The sequence below is a fragment of the Hippocampus guttulatus genome, chromosome 9 (genome assembly GCF_054856545.1).
Source record: "Hippocampus guttulatus isolate MCC_2025c chromosome 9, RoL_Hgut_1.0, whole genome shotgun sequence".
Lineage (NCBI taxonomy): Eukaryota > Metazoa > Chordata > Actinopteri > Syngnathiformes > Syngnathidae > Hippocampus > Hippocampus guttulatus.
This window is the reverse complement of record NC_141269.1, coordinates 6,437,484-6,453,004: the sequence shown is the minus strand read 5'-3', so window position 1 is coordinate 6,453,004 and position 15,521 is coordinate 6,437,484. Positions and strand designations below refer to the sequence as shown.

Here is a 15,521-nt window from a genome sequence, read left to right as displayed (position 1 = left end):
TAATCTTATATTTAAACTTCATTTAAAAAACCATAACGTGCAAATTCTTACAGTGAATCTATCACCGCATATTTTTAGGTTTAGTGTGGCCCTCAGACTTTACAAGAAAGTAAGCGGAGCCTCAGAGGGGGATTGAGCCTTGTCTGTTGCCATCCATCCATTTTTAAAACTCGTTTGAAGAAACATCTTTATTCTTTGGCTTTCGACCCAACATGAGAGTGACTGTTCAATAAACAAACAAACAAACAAACAAACACTGTTCCATTATTTTCTGCTGTCTACTCTATATGTTAGCATCACAATTTTTAGTTTTGTCTTCACTTTCTTTTGTTGTGTTACTATTTTATTTTATACTTCCAAACCCCTAACATATTTTATTTGACTGACAGAGACTGCTGATGACTACTAGCAATAAATGTGATTATATGTGAGAATATGTTTTGATGCACAGCTTATACAGTACATATTGCTGGCAAGAACAAAACAAAACAGAAACCAATGTCATGTTGCCTTTTTTAATGAACGAAATAATTTTTTTATACATATTCAAACTTTGGTCAACATGTAAAACGGACAGAAAAGCAATGAAGTGTCAATGTTGAACAAAACCATCTCAGGAAAAACTGAACAGAGATGTCCATTTATGGAAAGGGTGAAGCAAAACAAGAGGCTAAACACCCCAATAGCAGGTCCACTTCCCCTCTCTATTTCCAGCTGTGAGGTTTTTTTTGTTGTTTTTTGAGGGGGGCTTGGGGGAGTACAAAAGCTAAGACGAAAGGGGTGGATCAACCCAAGAAACAATGAACATTCTTACAAAAACAACAACAGTGGTGACCAAGATGAAGGGAACTGGTGTCACTTTCACCACTGCTGCTGTGATGATGGTGATGTGAAGATGCCATCTGGGAGGGGAGGTGAAAACTGCCAAGATGTCCAGAAGAAACGTGGACACAAAACCAAACCAGCATGCCTCCTCCTGACAATCCTCTTCATCGACCATTTTCAGTTTTTTATCTTGCCACCGTCGCCTTCGCTTACCATACGCTTGCGTCCTCTAGTGGAGAAAAAACAACGACACGTTGGTGAAATCATGGACAGTGGATCCTGCATTTTACATGGGCAATAATGGAAGGACTGTGTTCCCTCAAATAGCTAGTGCAAAGAGGCATGGCGTTAATCATGGCCTTTATTTACACAAATGTATTTCTAAATGCTGTTTAATACGAGGTATATGCTGTAGCTCACCAATGACTGAACTGGAGAAGCAGTTAAAAAGGAATGAATGAATATTATATGCACTGGTAATTTTTTAAAAATTGCAATAATTAGGGCCGGGCCAATTAATCAGCCAGCCTATTTAATTGGCCGATATTAGCAGCCCCCCAAAAATAAATGAACATAAATCGCTTTTTTTACATTACAACATAAGACATTCAAATATAAACTCCGTTCAAAAAAATAGACCTTTTTTTGCCGCTTTTGCTCTCTGTTGTAAAGTTAAAGACTAAAGGCAAAAGGATTCTAAAACAATGAAAAGTTCTGCCTTTATATTCATGTCTTTACTTTTGTAAGCTTTAAAGGACCAAAAAAACAAGTTACTTCATTCATTTCATAAACAATTTGTTATTGTTTATTAATAATCTGACAATTAATTGGTTATTGGACTTGGAATTATTTTTGGGTTTGATTTGACCAAATATTGCAAGCTGCATCTGGCACAAGAAAATATATACAGTATAGCAGTCGAGCACCAAAAATTAGATTAATAATAAAATTGACTGCAATAATAGTATTTTACAATAACAATGTGATATAATATAACACATTCTCACGACCCAACAAAAATAGGACCATTCATAAAACAAAACAAAAAAATCTCTCAGGTAAAAAATTAAATAAATCATCACTTGAATCCATGATTCAGTTGAACAGGGACAAAAGCATATTACAAATAATAGGTGCGAGATTTTTCTATTTTGTATCATGGTCAGTATGTTGGGGAAATTTTGCCAATATCAGAAAAATATGTCATACAAATGTGATGTTTTGTGATAATAATTTGGTTGTGACATCTAGCATAATAAACGACAGCATTTGATGTCACGGTAGTTCGTTTACTGCAGGAGGGGTGGATAAAATATCTTAATTTGAGGTGAGGGATATTTTTGGTCAAGTGGTCACATTCTTGATGACTGAGCAGAGCGTGGATTTGGAGGAAATGGGGTGGAATGAATCACTTTCATTAATATTCAAAACTTGGTGAGGCAATATATGACTCGTTATGGGTGGAAGCAAGATGCCAAAATTTCCAAATGTTACATTTCCTTAAGTGAGTTTTTGGATAGCGTGTACTTGTCAGAGTAGTTGTAATGCTTACCTTTACTTGAGTATTTTTGTTAGGATGACATTTGTCTGCATGCTGCTTGCGACTGCTCGATTTAAAATCATCTACTATTGCTTGTGTGATCCCCGCTTTGGTTCTACCAGGTGACTCTTTCAACCAATACAACTAAACCACCACACGCAGAAACAAAATTTTCCAAAGTGACTAATTCACCTGAAACATGGCAGAAACAATGGTTGAAACTAAAAATGTCCACATTTCAGCCTACAAGAACTCCACTACGACCAACCTGGAGGGACAGGCGTCTCTTAGCTGCTTGGTGATGACAGACTCCTGGTAGCAGTGGTCCACAAAGGTCTCCATGATCGTATGGGCGTGTGGCACGTCGAGGTTTATTTCGGGGAGCTCGTCGTAGACCCGTTGGAAGCCCTGCAGAGGGAAAATTAAAACAAACAAGTCTTAGTTAACGGGTTGTGGTCAATTACAGTTATTATCGTTTTCCCAGAAAACAAAGAGGCCGACCGACCCTGTTCATCTGATCCACGGTGAGGTGACCCGTTTTCCAGAGGGACTGCAGGAGTTTGATGATCATGGGGCTGGCCGTGTCTCTTTTGGATTCCAGCACCATTACAATGGCCTGAAAATACAACACAAATGTTTGGGCTCACATTTGATTCTTGAAATCGACAGACAGACCAGGACATTTGTAGTCTGTGATGTAATTTAAGATTTTAAATTAATAATAAAAAAAAAAGTTATGTGTATATCAAATTTTGAGATTTTTCAATAAAAAATATTTCAGAGATTTTTAATTATTTAATTATTAGTAATTTATTTGATTGCAATGGACTATTCAATTACAATCCTTATGTTGATCGTGTTCGTAGTGTCTTGGTTCAATTTAGAAGAGTAATTTTTAAAAGGTTTTTTTGGCGCCGATTCCGAATCGGTCCTTATTTTCTCTCTGGCATGTCAGGTTTTCATCCTACCATTAATATCAAAACAATAATGTAATATTTAATAAGGTAATGTATTTAGTAATACAGCATTTGGGAATTAAGAGTTAGGTTTAACAAAAAACAAAAATGAAATCTCAAATCTTGATGTGCTAAAAAAAAAAAAAAGTGAAGAAATTATTATTCGGTTGTATTAGTAGGTTGCCTTCGATATCTGTATTTGCACGAAATTCCCCACCTAGCTTTCCACGATTAATTTTTCAGTTATTGACGTTACATTGTGCGGCGGATTATTCAGCAAAAGCAGTAGCAATAAAAGATATCCACATATGTTCAGGACACATGAATCCATCAACCTTATGTCCAGAAAGAGAGACACAACCTTAATTGAGTCAAAAATCTCACAACACACCAAAAATAAAAATGCAAAAACAAAAAACGCACAGGGGGTTAGTTCTGTACATTCGGCCATCACGTGGAACACTATTTAATGATTCTGCTCGTCACTATAAGTCACTGGCAAAAACAAATGATCAAAGATACTTTGCTGAGAAACTGTGTGGAATTGAATACTTTCCCACAGCAGACCCAAAGATCTCTCATGGAATGTGCTACAGCATCAGGGGTGGGAATTCACCGATGAACACTTGACATTTTACCTCGTTTCGATATTATTGACGCTGCTTTCTGCTTCAATAAGAAGATTGTGTGCATTGTGAAACATTTCATGTCATCACCATAGAAATTCAACATTGTACAAATGAATATTGAGAAACAGCCAGCTACAACGTGATCGTTCCAGAACCTGAGGGGGCGGGGACATTTATTTCTATCGAGGCTCTGCCACAAAAATGTTCTTATTCATTTTGGATTGATCGGTTAGGACTGCTACATGACAAATGAAAGTGTAGACCCTGCCAAAAACAGCAAACAGTCCTTGGCATCAAAAAACTGAATCAAAGGATATTTTATTCCAATTCTTGTTTTGCACTTGGCAGAATGCAAGAGGATATTTCCAGGTGCCTCTGTGAAATCCAATATTCGTTTTTTTTTTTTTTAAGCTAGGAAATGAAGATTGCCATGTTGCAACACACTCTATATGAGTGTCATTTGTCGATAGCGAGGGGCATGTTTGATACCTCATAGACGAGCTCATGGTGGAAGTGGGGGACCTCCAGTTCCCGCAGGCAGCGCTCGGCCTCCATCACGTCTCCTGAAGTCAGGTACTCCTTCAGCAGAAGGTTCATCTAGGATAAAAAAAAAAAAAAAATGTGCCCGGTGGCTTTATCGCGGGAGATTTTCAAGCAAAAATGTGTTTTTGGTCACGGCACGGTCACATGAAAGGAATTCGACAAAAACATTCTCACTCTGGGCATACCTCAGCAGGGGGATGCATAAGTCATACAAGGTTTGTTGCAAATGTTTTTTTGACCTTATTAAGAGTCAATTATGGGCTTTAGGAGCTACCGTAGCAGGTGAAAGTCAATGTCCAACTGGCTTTGACCTGTAAAAAGCTAAAACTTCAAATAGTCCAAAGAGTGAAGCTCATGTGATTTTATGGTCATTTAGTTTGCCAATATTTTCATGCAAAAAAACAAACAAACAAACAAATAAAATAAATAAATCCTGGGTCACCATGTTTAAATATGGGAATATATTGACAATTTAAACCCCCTCCCCCACCAACAGCTTTTTTCCCGGTTATTGTGTTTATTAGATGTGGATATCGCGTTAGAATATTAATAGATCTTCAAAACCCTCATCAGTGTTTTGTTACACACTGACCTTTCGATACGTCACTCATGAACTATGTTGGTCAAAGTCAATCACAGGGTCAAGAGTCTACATCTAACGATAGATGCCCAGTTGCCCACCAAGCTGTGACCTCTTGATACATCCAATGACAAATTATATCGCGAGAATAGCAAGGGCTTCTGTTTCAATTTTAAACAGAATACTTGAAACAAATGATTCTAAAGGGAGGCATAGGACCAATATGGGGAGTGATACAGAAAGAAAACGGGGAGGGAGCAGCCCAGTGAGTTCAAAGACGTGCAGATAGTAAAGTACAGCGAAATGCAAGGACGCCTGAAGCCTGGGATGTTACACAATGCTGCAATGAGTACCAACTGTCAAAGTGCTCTTTTTGTACAAACATCACTCTCACTCTTGCGTAACCCATCTACTTCACGAGGCAACACCCAAATTTGCAGCACCGAAAATTCGACAACACACAGCTCAAGCAGTGAGCAGTGAAAAAATAATAATAATACAAAACACGGCCACGGTGCGCGTGTGTGTGGGTGTGTACGCCCCCGCATTGAAAAGGCCCACATCCCTATGGGGAAGGCACAAAACAAGAGGCCATAACGCCTTCTGTTTGTCTTACAAAATGTTCACACACTGGACCGTGGCAGTCCGTACACAGACACCAAGGGTTTAGGGGCGTCCAAACCAGATTGGCAAACCAGGTAAAGGACTCGAGCCTCACGAGACAGCAGACTTGTTCCATTTCCTTGCCCCACCCACTTACCGGATATGTACCCCGCAACACACACACACGCACACGCACACTTGTACTTTCTCATTAGTGTGTGTATGCAAATTGGGAAACCCAAACCACTTCATTCAGGCTTGACAGCTTTCAAATATATTTAATTGGCATCCTGTTCGGGGTCAAGGGAAGGTTGAGCATAATTTGGTCATAGATAACTTTGGCAAGAGGTCTGGCACACCCTGGGCTGGTCGCAAGCCAATACCAGTTACTGGGCTGATCATACCTCCTTGATGAGATGTTTGACAGGTCTGAGGCCACCGCCCACGCCCCACACGTTATCCAGACGCACCATGGCGCTCTTCAGGGACAGCAGCACGGCGGCGCGGTCCAAAGCCACTCTGACCACAACCGTAAATCGGGTTGGAGTAAAAAAGCAGCACAAAATAAGACCAGGTACATTTTTTTGTCCCATATACAGTGTTTACTGCTGCACCATCTGCAAATAAAACCCCAGATATTTTTCATATCAAATAATAATTTGAAGAGTAGAATGTTCACCTGGCATGGTCACAGTCCACTTTGCCTTTGTAGCAGTCCAGGAATGACATTGGAAGGACGTGATCCGCTATGGCTCTGGCTATAAACTGGCCCAACATCTGGCATATGCAAGAGAAAAATAAAAAAATAAGTCAAATGACAAAGCAGATGCTCAAGCAGTCAATTAAAATTCAGAAATAGGTTAACTTTTTAATCACACACAATTAAACTCTTTACAATGCACTTCCTCCTCACGTACAGACGTACAATTTTTTAAAGGTAGGGTATGTGGATTTTGGTGCCATCTAGCGGTAAACTAACAGAACGTAACGACCTCGGCTCGAAGCGGGTTCATTTTGAAGCACTCGCACTACCACACCTCAGAGAGAACCAACTTCAGAAGCCTATTACCAATTTCCTCAGCAGAGGTGCAAGCAAAATGACAAGCGATTTTTAATCCTCCCTCCAGTGACGGACTAAGTGCATGGCAACAAAAACTTCTATTTTATGACTATTACTCTTCCTTCTTTCTATGTATTTTCTGGGGCGCCAAACTGTCTCTCACAGGTCAGTCCTGCTATTACACCAATATTTGCTTCGCCCCCACACCCCAGACACCAATGCAGGGCTCAATTTACGGGATGTAAGTGTACCTGCGGAGCGTCGGGCGTGTCCAGTATGAGGTCGGGCAACTCTTTGAGCATCTTGTCAAAGGCCCGCGCCATGTCGCTTTGGGTTAGCACCTTGACGGACAGGTCGGACAGCAAGCGGGAGGTGAGCTCTCGGTGGCTGGCTTTGCCTTCCAGGGACAGTGAGACAGCCACTGAGGAGAACTCGTACTTGTGGGGGCCCAAGTTGAGTTCCTTCAGCAGCATCTTTGTGTAAAATACATATCACTGTGTTAGCGATCCACTTAGACACAACATTCGGTACACTTGGAGGCATTGTGTTAAGAATCGGGCCTATACAAACGTAACAGAAGCAAGAGATATTCATTTAACGTTCAACGTCAGCCATTTTAGAGCCTTTAAATTTTTGTGTTATTGTGTTAATTGATTATGACACTGTATACAGCATATACACCAAAGCTACCAAATGAAAGTTCTATTGATCACTCAAATCATGTTTTCACGAACCTGAACCTCTTTTGTGTCGCCATGTTCAAAGTATTCCTGGACGATTGGGTTGACCATTTTCCCCAGGTCCCTCTCGTCCACCTCCGGAACAACTTTTGCATAAACCGTGGCTCCCTTTAAATGACAAAAGGGTGCAGTATCTTAATATCGCAAAATCAGAGAGACCCAATGCAACTATGCAATAGCAAAACACATTCACGTGAATATGAGGTGGGGGTTTTTTGTACATCAAATCCATAACTGTAAATTAATGTATTTACATATACATAATTATACAGTGGTGCCTTAAGCACCGACCCATCTTTCAGGTTTTGAACCGTCAGTCAACTGATTTTTTTGCCTTGACTTGCAAGCACAAACTTGAGACACGAGCACTTTATGGAGCCAGTAAAGACAATTCAGCTCACTTCTTCAAAAGCAGCAAAAATCACAAAAAGAGCTTTTAAGCTGTGTCATGCCACTGCCAGTTTAAATGAACTGTCAAACTAAACTTCAACAATGAAAATTACACATATGTTGAAAATACTGTATACCCAAATGTATTGCTTTAAAAACAGCGCTGCTAGCTAGCTTCATGCCAACATATAATGGAAATTTTGACTGACATGCTAATGTTTAGGCAGTGATAGTTGCAAATTTACAACCCTTTAAACAACAGGTTTATGAACAAAATTGGTGGAACATGTGCAAATATATCACATCAGTACTCGCAGGCATATATTCTTTGTCCTTTATGACTCAGTGACTCAAATTATAGCCACTTACTGTGTCACAGTCGTAGAAGTCTATTTTTTTTTTCTTGGCTATTACACAGTGCTGCCCCCAATGGCCAATACGGGTACAACAGAAGAAGCAGCACAATGAATTGGACTGCAGCATTAAATCGTGATCACCAATTGTTTTATGCTTTAAATTCTATTTATGTACGATATTACCCCATATTTTGATAAAGTATAATATTGTAGAGTGCTAATTTTCTTAAAAATCACAACAGAATAAATACAAATAAAGTACATAAATAATAAATTAATTGATTAATCTGTTCGCTTTGACCGGCCTTCCTTTCATACTTGGTCCTGAACTGCCTGAACTCTTTCAAATTTAACCCTGATGTTTATCTTTACTACTTGGAATCTTCCCAAGGACACTGTGACCTTGTGTGTCAGGCAATCCCCTTGCTCAGCGCGTTTGTCGGTTCCGGCATGTCATAGTTCCCCACTGACCCTGTTCCGGTTCCACTGTGTTCCAACATCAAGGTCGAAATTACACTGTTATCAACTTTTTTTTTTTCACTGCAGAAGCTTAATTCCCACTCTACTTTCTCTCCCCAGCAAAGTGAGCTCTTTGCTTGATAAGGAGGTTAAAGATTGAAAGGTTCGGTTGATTGACCTGTGACACAGCCATCTGGATAACGGGATCACATGGCATGCGCCGAGGAGGAAAAAAGATGCTTGGACTAAGGAGACACTGATACAACTTTTTTTTTCAGACCAACTACGAGTACAAGTGCTTCGATTTCAGTACGTGCCAATGCAGTGCACTGATACTTGATAATGCCATTGCGGCTTGCAATTTTGATGAAAATGTATTGTAACCTAATCAGATAACATTTAAATATTAACATCCCTATTGTTGTGTATGTTTGTGTTGTTTCCGTTGAAACATTTTTGATTTAAAGGAGAAGTCAGGTAACAATTTTTTTCATAACATATCTGGTCTAAACATGGTATTCTTTGGAATATGAATTATGTAGAAAAATCCATCTTTTTTTATTCATCTCAGGGGCAACCGGGACATTAATGCCATTCGTTAGCCTCTTAAACGGTGTTTTGCATTTGGTGTTAGCATGAAGCTAACACGAGAGGACTTCTGCAACACATGATTTTTTTCAAATATATGTGTATTTTCTCCTCATTAGTTTTACTGTAAACGTCAACTGGGAGTGGCAATACGCAGCTTTAAGTGACTCTTTTTAAAAAAACAGCCTTTCTACCATGGAGCAACTTGTGTGGCACACATTGATTTCAAGCATGGCGACAGTGGTACAACTTAATTCCATTCATTTGACTAATAGATTTGTACTACAGAGAAATATTATTAGGACACCAATTTCTGCATTTGCAACTAGGTGGGTAAGAGTTCCAAGACTTTTGCAGATATGCTGTAGTGTAAATACATTCATTCACGCTAACCTGAGCAGATTCATCGTAGTTGGGATCCTGCAAATCAGGTTCCTCGTCTTCATAAACCATCCCAGCGGCGCCCCAGACACCTTTACCGCCTGCTCCACCTGAGAAAAAAACAAAAACAACTAATGAAACATTGCGAGTTTGTGATCATTTACAGGAATAAAATGGAGTGTTTGCAACATGGCAGGCAGAGGTGTGTGGTAATGCTTTTACTCTGGTGTAAATGCTAACATTTAACTCTGTTAGATTTACTGAAGTCACTTTTTGGATACATTTAGATACAAGTTACATTTGTACCGTGACCACTATCGTAACTTAAACAACTAATCTCTCAAAAACATTTTCCCCCATTGAAATGAACAGATATGCCATTAATCTAATTCAGCCTTCAGGAAAAAAAAGAATGTGGTTTTAATGTGGATAAATAGCACTCTATATATTACTTTATAAAAATATACAGTGATGGCAAAAATAGAAACAAAAACAACTGAACAGTTTTTGTCACACTTTGTCACACACCGCCTTGGCCACCTGGGGGCAGTATAAGATAGGCAGAACAGACATCTATACAGCATAGATGTCTCAGCTCGCCTCCTTGCAGGGGATAAAGAATATGGGACTGTTAGTACTGTTACTTCAAATGTTTAAATGTGTTGCAGCACCATATGTGTTCAAATAATTTTGGGGCAAATCCCAAACAAAGTATCAAGTAAAAAAAAAAACACGAGATAGTCTGGTCCAAGATTTACCCTTTTTTGGAAGGCCTCTCCCTTTGCCCGTTCTGGATTTGCGGTCACTGGCGGTGACTTTGCCTTTTGGACTGTGAGGGTCCGCTCCGGCGGTGTCCCCCGACTCTGAGAGGGACTCGCTAGTGGAGTTGCGTGATGACTTGCGCAGTCGTCGCTTGGCCTTGGCCTTGAGCCTCGCCTCGTACAGGGCCTTCTCCTGAGGCGTCCAGTTGCCGTTCACCTCCGCCTCATTCAGCTCGTCGTCGTCGTCATCGGCGTAGGGACGCTCCGCCTCTTCCAGCTTGTCATCACGAGGAAACGTCTCTGTGAGTGGGAAGGACACCACGAATGTTATTGAGGTTGCCTGTATGGCGGCGGGGAGGCGGCCAACTGCCACATTTCAGTTAAACCATGGAGTGTGCAGATAGCACCGAAAGCGATACTGGCTGATCCAGCTTCATGCTGCATTTCCTCAAGTAGTAGCTGACTGCGGCTCCAACTGAGGCTGTTGCAGACTTAACCGCTAGGAGCCACTTGAATAAGCACCTCACCTCAAATCGAAAGCGCCTTCAATCACTCACATGATTTGTTTTACAATCCCACCTAGAGACAGTTTGGAGTATTCCATGAACCTGCCATGCATGTTTTTGGAATGTGGAAGGAAACTGGAGCACCCGGAGAAAACCCGCGCAGGCACAGGGAGAACGTGCAAACTCCACAAAGGAAGGCCAAAGCTGCAATTGAATCCTGCACTTCTGCACTGTGAGGTCGACATGCTCACCATTCGACCACCATGCAGTGCTGGCATCAAATTTAGAGGATGTTTATTTTAACTTTTCAGGGACTTTAAAACACCATCTGTGTGGGCCTACTCTATATTCTATGATGATTCAGTTTGCGCACTGCATACTGTACATGTACTGTACTGTGCACTGGCATTCAAGTGACCTGCGTGCTAATTAAACGTGTGAATTATGAGTAATGACTGTATCAGTGTGAGTTGCAACAACAGGAGGGACTGGTGTATTCCTGCAGGCGTAGGAGGAGGAGGAGGGGGGGGGGGCACAGCAAAGGGAGAACACATGGTAAAGAAATGCTGACGCCTGTTTTTTTCTTATGTCGCTCCCGTCCTTGCAACGTCGGCTCACAGCAGCGGACTTGACTACATATGGCATGGTTGCGGGTCACATGACTGGCTCAGGCGTGCCTGGAGGGGGTAATGAATACTTATGGAGAGGCCCAAATGACAGTGTGAGCCCTCACTGCGCTATATATTACTGGCGGGTGGGAAGAAGTCCAGACCGCAATCAAACTGAATCCAGACTCTCAACTCATCCCAAAAGAAATTTCATTGAAAGCCAACTGTGTGTTTCACAGAATTGTAGTTCCAGGAACAAATGAAAAGAAAGCAATGTTGCAGAAACGCTTTACGGCCACACCCGACGACTCAGACGAGCATATACAAGCACATTCCCCTTCGCTTGTTCCTTCCCTCCCATATGTAGGTCAAGCGGCCTGTCACTAGCTGTAAATTAGGACTCGACCAACTGCCCTGTGCCAAAACTTGTGGCCAACCAATCAGGCTATAGCGGAGAGCTGCGGGGGAGGAAGAAGAAAACGTTTTGCCTAAATGGGAGTTGCGCAAGTATTCAAGTCAGGCAACTTCTGCAGCTGTTAAAAACTTTGCTGTTGTTGTTGTTTAGCCTAAAACGGGAACAGGCAACGTGCAGCAATGTGGGCCATTGTAGGGCAAGAACAATTGATGTTGTTACACAACTCTAAAAATTATTTTCTCAAATGATGATCTTTTTTTTTTTAATCCTCACTTGTGTGACTCCCCCCCCCCAAGATCCTCTCCCCATTAACAAACACAAACAATAAATTACTCTGCATTACAATAAACAATATCAGATTGATTAAATAGAAATGTTTTTGATTTATAAGTGAGGCGAACGTTAAAATAAAGGCAAACGAAGCATAAATTAATATGAAAGAGGTAATCTACGGTACTTCAAATAGAGTTGTTAATTTACCAAAAACCTTGACCCACAGTCTTTAACGTGTTCACAACAGCTTCACAAATTGTAAAGATAAGCCAATATGTCCTAAGTCATTGTAGCACAATAAAGCAAACAAATGTGTGGCTTTATCACTTCAACTTTTCATGTTTTTTTATGAAACAATGATACGCAAACATGAGGACTGCAAACACATAAAGCATAAATATGTTAAAAATAAAGCCTAACGAGCGACCGAAATGATGCCTTTGTGATTTCAAAGTTGCATTCTACTACAGTGCAAAATTTATTTGAATTCCATTAATTGTTCAGTCCAAGTATGAATTTGACTGAGAAAAGCTTACCGACGGCTACCCACAAACACGAGTGCAATTTCTAACAGATAACATGTGACCACGTCGTATTCGTGTATGACCTCTTCCCCATTTGCTGTATGGCAGCCAGGGAGAAAGAGCAGCACTGTTGACGTGTTTGCTTTTTTTTCCAAACAACTTTTACAGTTGCAGCGCTGGGGAAAGGAGCAGAAGACACAAACAACTCCCCTTTCAAATAACATAACTGCTAGTCGACTCGACTATACGTCACAAATTTATGAGAGGTTGACATTTCAATTTAAACTCGTAAACTCCAGTGGGCTAATGGTACAAGTGTTGTGCAAACCCGACATCTTCGGTACACACGCTACATGGCCCGGATGCAAAGGCATTTATTGTGCAGAAGTAGTCACCAGTGACTGAACACAATTCAACTGTGACTTCATCCGGAAGACGGTTCAATTCCTACGTTCAATAACGAGTTGTTAACTTACTAAACACTTTGACTTGCAGTGTTCACCACGACAATTTGAATTTCCTTTATTGTTCATCCCCAGGATGTTAAATGGCAATGATGAGTAATGTTTGTCATTATGTGAAGTTGTGTTTTCTTTCATCCCAAGGATTCCATTTAGGTCATTTAAAGTTCACTTCAATTGGACATTGCTCAGGCAACCACAAATAAAATCTATGCACGCTCATGTCAAAATAAAAGAGTGCATGTTTTTGCCATTTCCCCCCATACTATAACATCTCCTGATGGTCTCAACTGTTACTTTCTTTATCCTTCAGATATCTATTTGAGGTAGGGCGGTTAGTAACGACTGCCCCTTGACAAGGCCATGAGGTGCTTCGTTTCTTTGATAAAGTAGACAACTGCACCCAGTGATCAGACAGAGTGTCCAATAAATAATTACAGCACATGCCAGGCCATCAAGTCAAGTTACTGGAATTGACATTTTAAACTTGAATTAGATCAAATGAATTGTGTTCTGCCCTTTTCTCCCCAAGTGGACAAGAGGGTCCTATTGTGAATCTGGTACAATAGTTTGGCTTGACATACATCGGAAAAAAAAACAAAAGAAACAAACAAAAACACCATACGGAGTCACCCCTGCACTATAGCGGCCTACAACAGGTTATGTGTGTGTCTCAGCGTTCAATATTGTTTTTAGAACATGCCGGGGTTGGCGCTAGCACCTGGGCTAGGGGGTACTCTATTATAGCCCCAGTTAAACCCCTCCATCAATTTCCTTTTATTTTGTAAAATACCGTAAATGTATAAATTATCTTCTCAACCCCCCCCCCCCCCCCCCCCCATGTGTCCGTCAAGCCCTCCTTGAGCCCCGGGAGAGAGAATAAAAATCCTGGAGCCATGCCTGAGAAAATGATTAATCAGTGTTTGATTAACCGCACAACCTGTTGGTTATGCTGCAAAATACTGCACATTCCGGCAGTTTACGTAACATTTCAACACACACACTAGCAACGCAGAGATTATATAAGAAATCCCTTTGGATACTATTTTAAGGCTACACTTCTGACGTCACGAGCACGCACGATGCACGGACGGGTCCATACGTGACGTAATATGTACATTAACTCGCAAAAAAACAGCGTTGTTTTGGCTTTCGGAACATCGTGGCGCGAGCGTGGCAGACATGTTTGTCAAGGCGGAAGTCAGCGCTCCGAGCTCGTCCAATCACGACGTGAGGACTTTTAAATACGGGAAAATCGCCAAACAACGTGGCTGAAGCAAGTCAATTGGGGCACAAATGTGAGTTGTAACGTAAAACGTGCAAAATTACGTCATCCAACAGCGTTGACTGGAAGCGTGCTTGTGGTGGTGGTCGTTGGGGGTGGGGGGAGTCTCCGGAGCACATGGTGCAGCATGTTAGCCGTCCAGCCCATCTCATGCGTGCACAATGGTGGTGGGGCGGATAGAGCATGCCCCGGCGGAGTGGAGGTCGAAACCCCGACCCAAGCACTGACTCACCGTCTGCCTGTTGAGCCGAAGACCGAGCGTCCACTTCGGTCGCCATGGCGAGAGTCTGCTATATAAGTGGGATAACAATCCCCTCACGCGGGTTCTATAGTCTATGTTCCTTCCTTAGTTTCACCAGGGAGAAAAAAATACAACTCAAGATCGGAAAGGAGGAACTCTCTTGGCGCTGAGCAGTGGCTGTGGCGAGAAAGACACCAGACGAGCAGGTGGGCTCTTCGAGGCCGAGCACATTTGAGCAGCAAGATAAACAAAGTCTGTTTTTAACTTGGAGCACAGCGAGCGCGGTCACGTGGGCGCGCAGAGGGTGGGGGCTGGGCCCTTCGGACCAATCACCAGGAGGGGGGAAAATGCTGTGTCGAAAAGAACGCACGATATTTCACTTTTACAGCCTGTTTGGTTTTAGGACTGTATGTCTAACCCTCCCCACCCAGTATTGTACGATAACAGACGTAGCATTTTTTCAAATATAGTTAACTGCACAAAAAAAATTGAGCGGCAAATTAAAGTGGGCTTTAATTGTGCGAGATGATGATAAAGCACGTTCGTGACGTGTTGTTGTAGTTCGACTTCTCGCCAGCATGAAAGCAAATTGGGTCTTGTTGATGAAGACTGCAGGTGGTCAAACTAAGGGCCGCGGCCCACATGTGTCTTGTTCTTTCGAACGGTCCAACAGCATTTTGATATATTCAGACATTTCCCTTAAAAATCCGTAATTTAAAAGGTATTATTACATTTATCTAATAATATATAATATAATATAAGTAGTTTGTGATTTCTGGCAATTAAAATAATATTAA

At 41.3% G+C, this 15,521-nt stretch overlaps 1 protein-coding gene across 2 annotated transcripts; it reads right to left on the bottom strand.

Annotated features, from left to right (window-relative positions):
• Nucleotides 1-501: 501 nt before the first annotated feature.
• On the bottom strand, nucleotides 502-14,981 carry pdcd4a (programmed cell death 4a). 2 transcript variants are annotated; one of them, XR_015101858.1, is made up of 12 exons: nucleotides 14,716-14,981; nucleotides 10,409-10,711; nucleotides 9,663-9,760; nucleotides 7,471-7,584; nucleotides 6,988-7,209; nucleotides 6,356-6,453; nucleotides 6,081-6,195; nucleotides 4,440-4,547; nucleotides 2,871-2,981; nucleotides 2,634-2,773; nucleotides 2,378-2,509; nucleotides 502-1,054 (listed from the first exon to the last, which is right to left on the bottom strand). XR_015101858.1 is itself a non-coding variant. In XM_086120379.1 (11 exons), exons 1-11 carry the CDS (start codon nucleotides 14,759-14,761, stop codon nucleotides 1,003-1,005), a joined length of 1,407 nt encoding a protein of 468 aa, XP_085976505.1. In that variant the 5' UTR covers nucleotides 14,762-14,979; the 3' UTR covers nucleotides 502-1,002. The 2 variants fall into 2 exon arrangements, 1 of the variants encoding a protein (XP_085976505.1); XM_086120379.1 differs by lacking the exon at nucleotides 2,378-2,509 and having other exon boundaries at nucleotides 14,716-14,979.
• Between the last annotated feature and the right edge of the window lie 540 nt (nucleotides 14,982-15,521).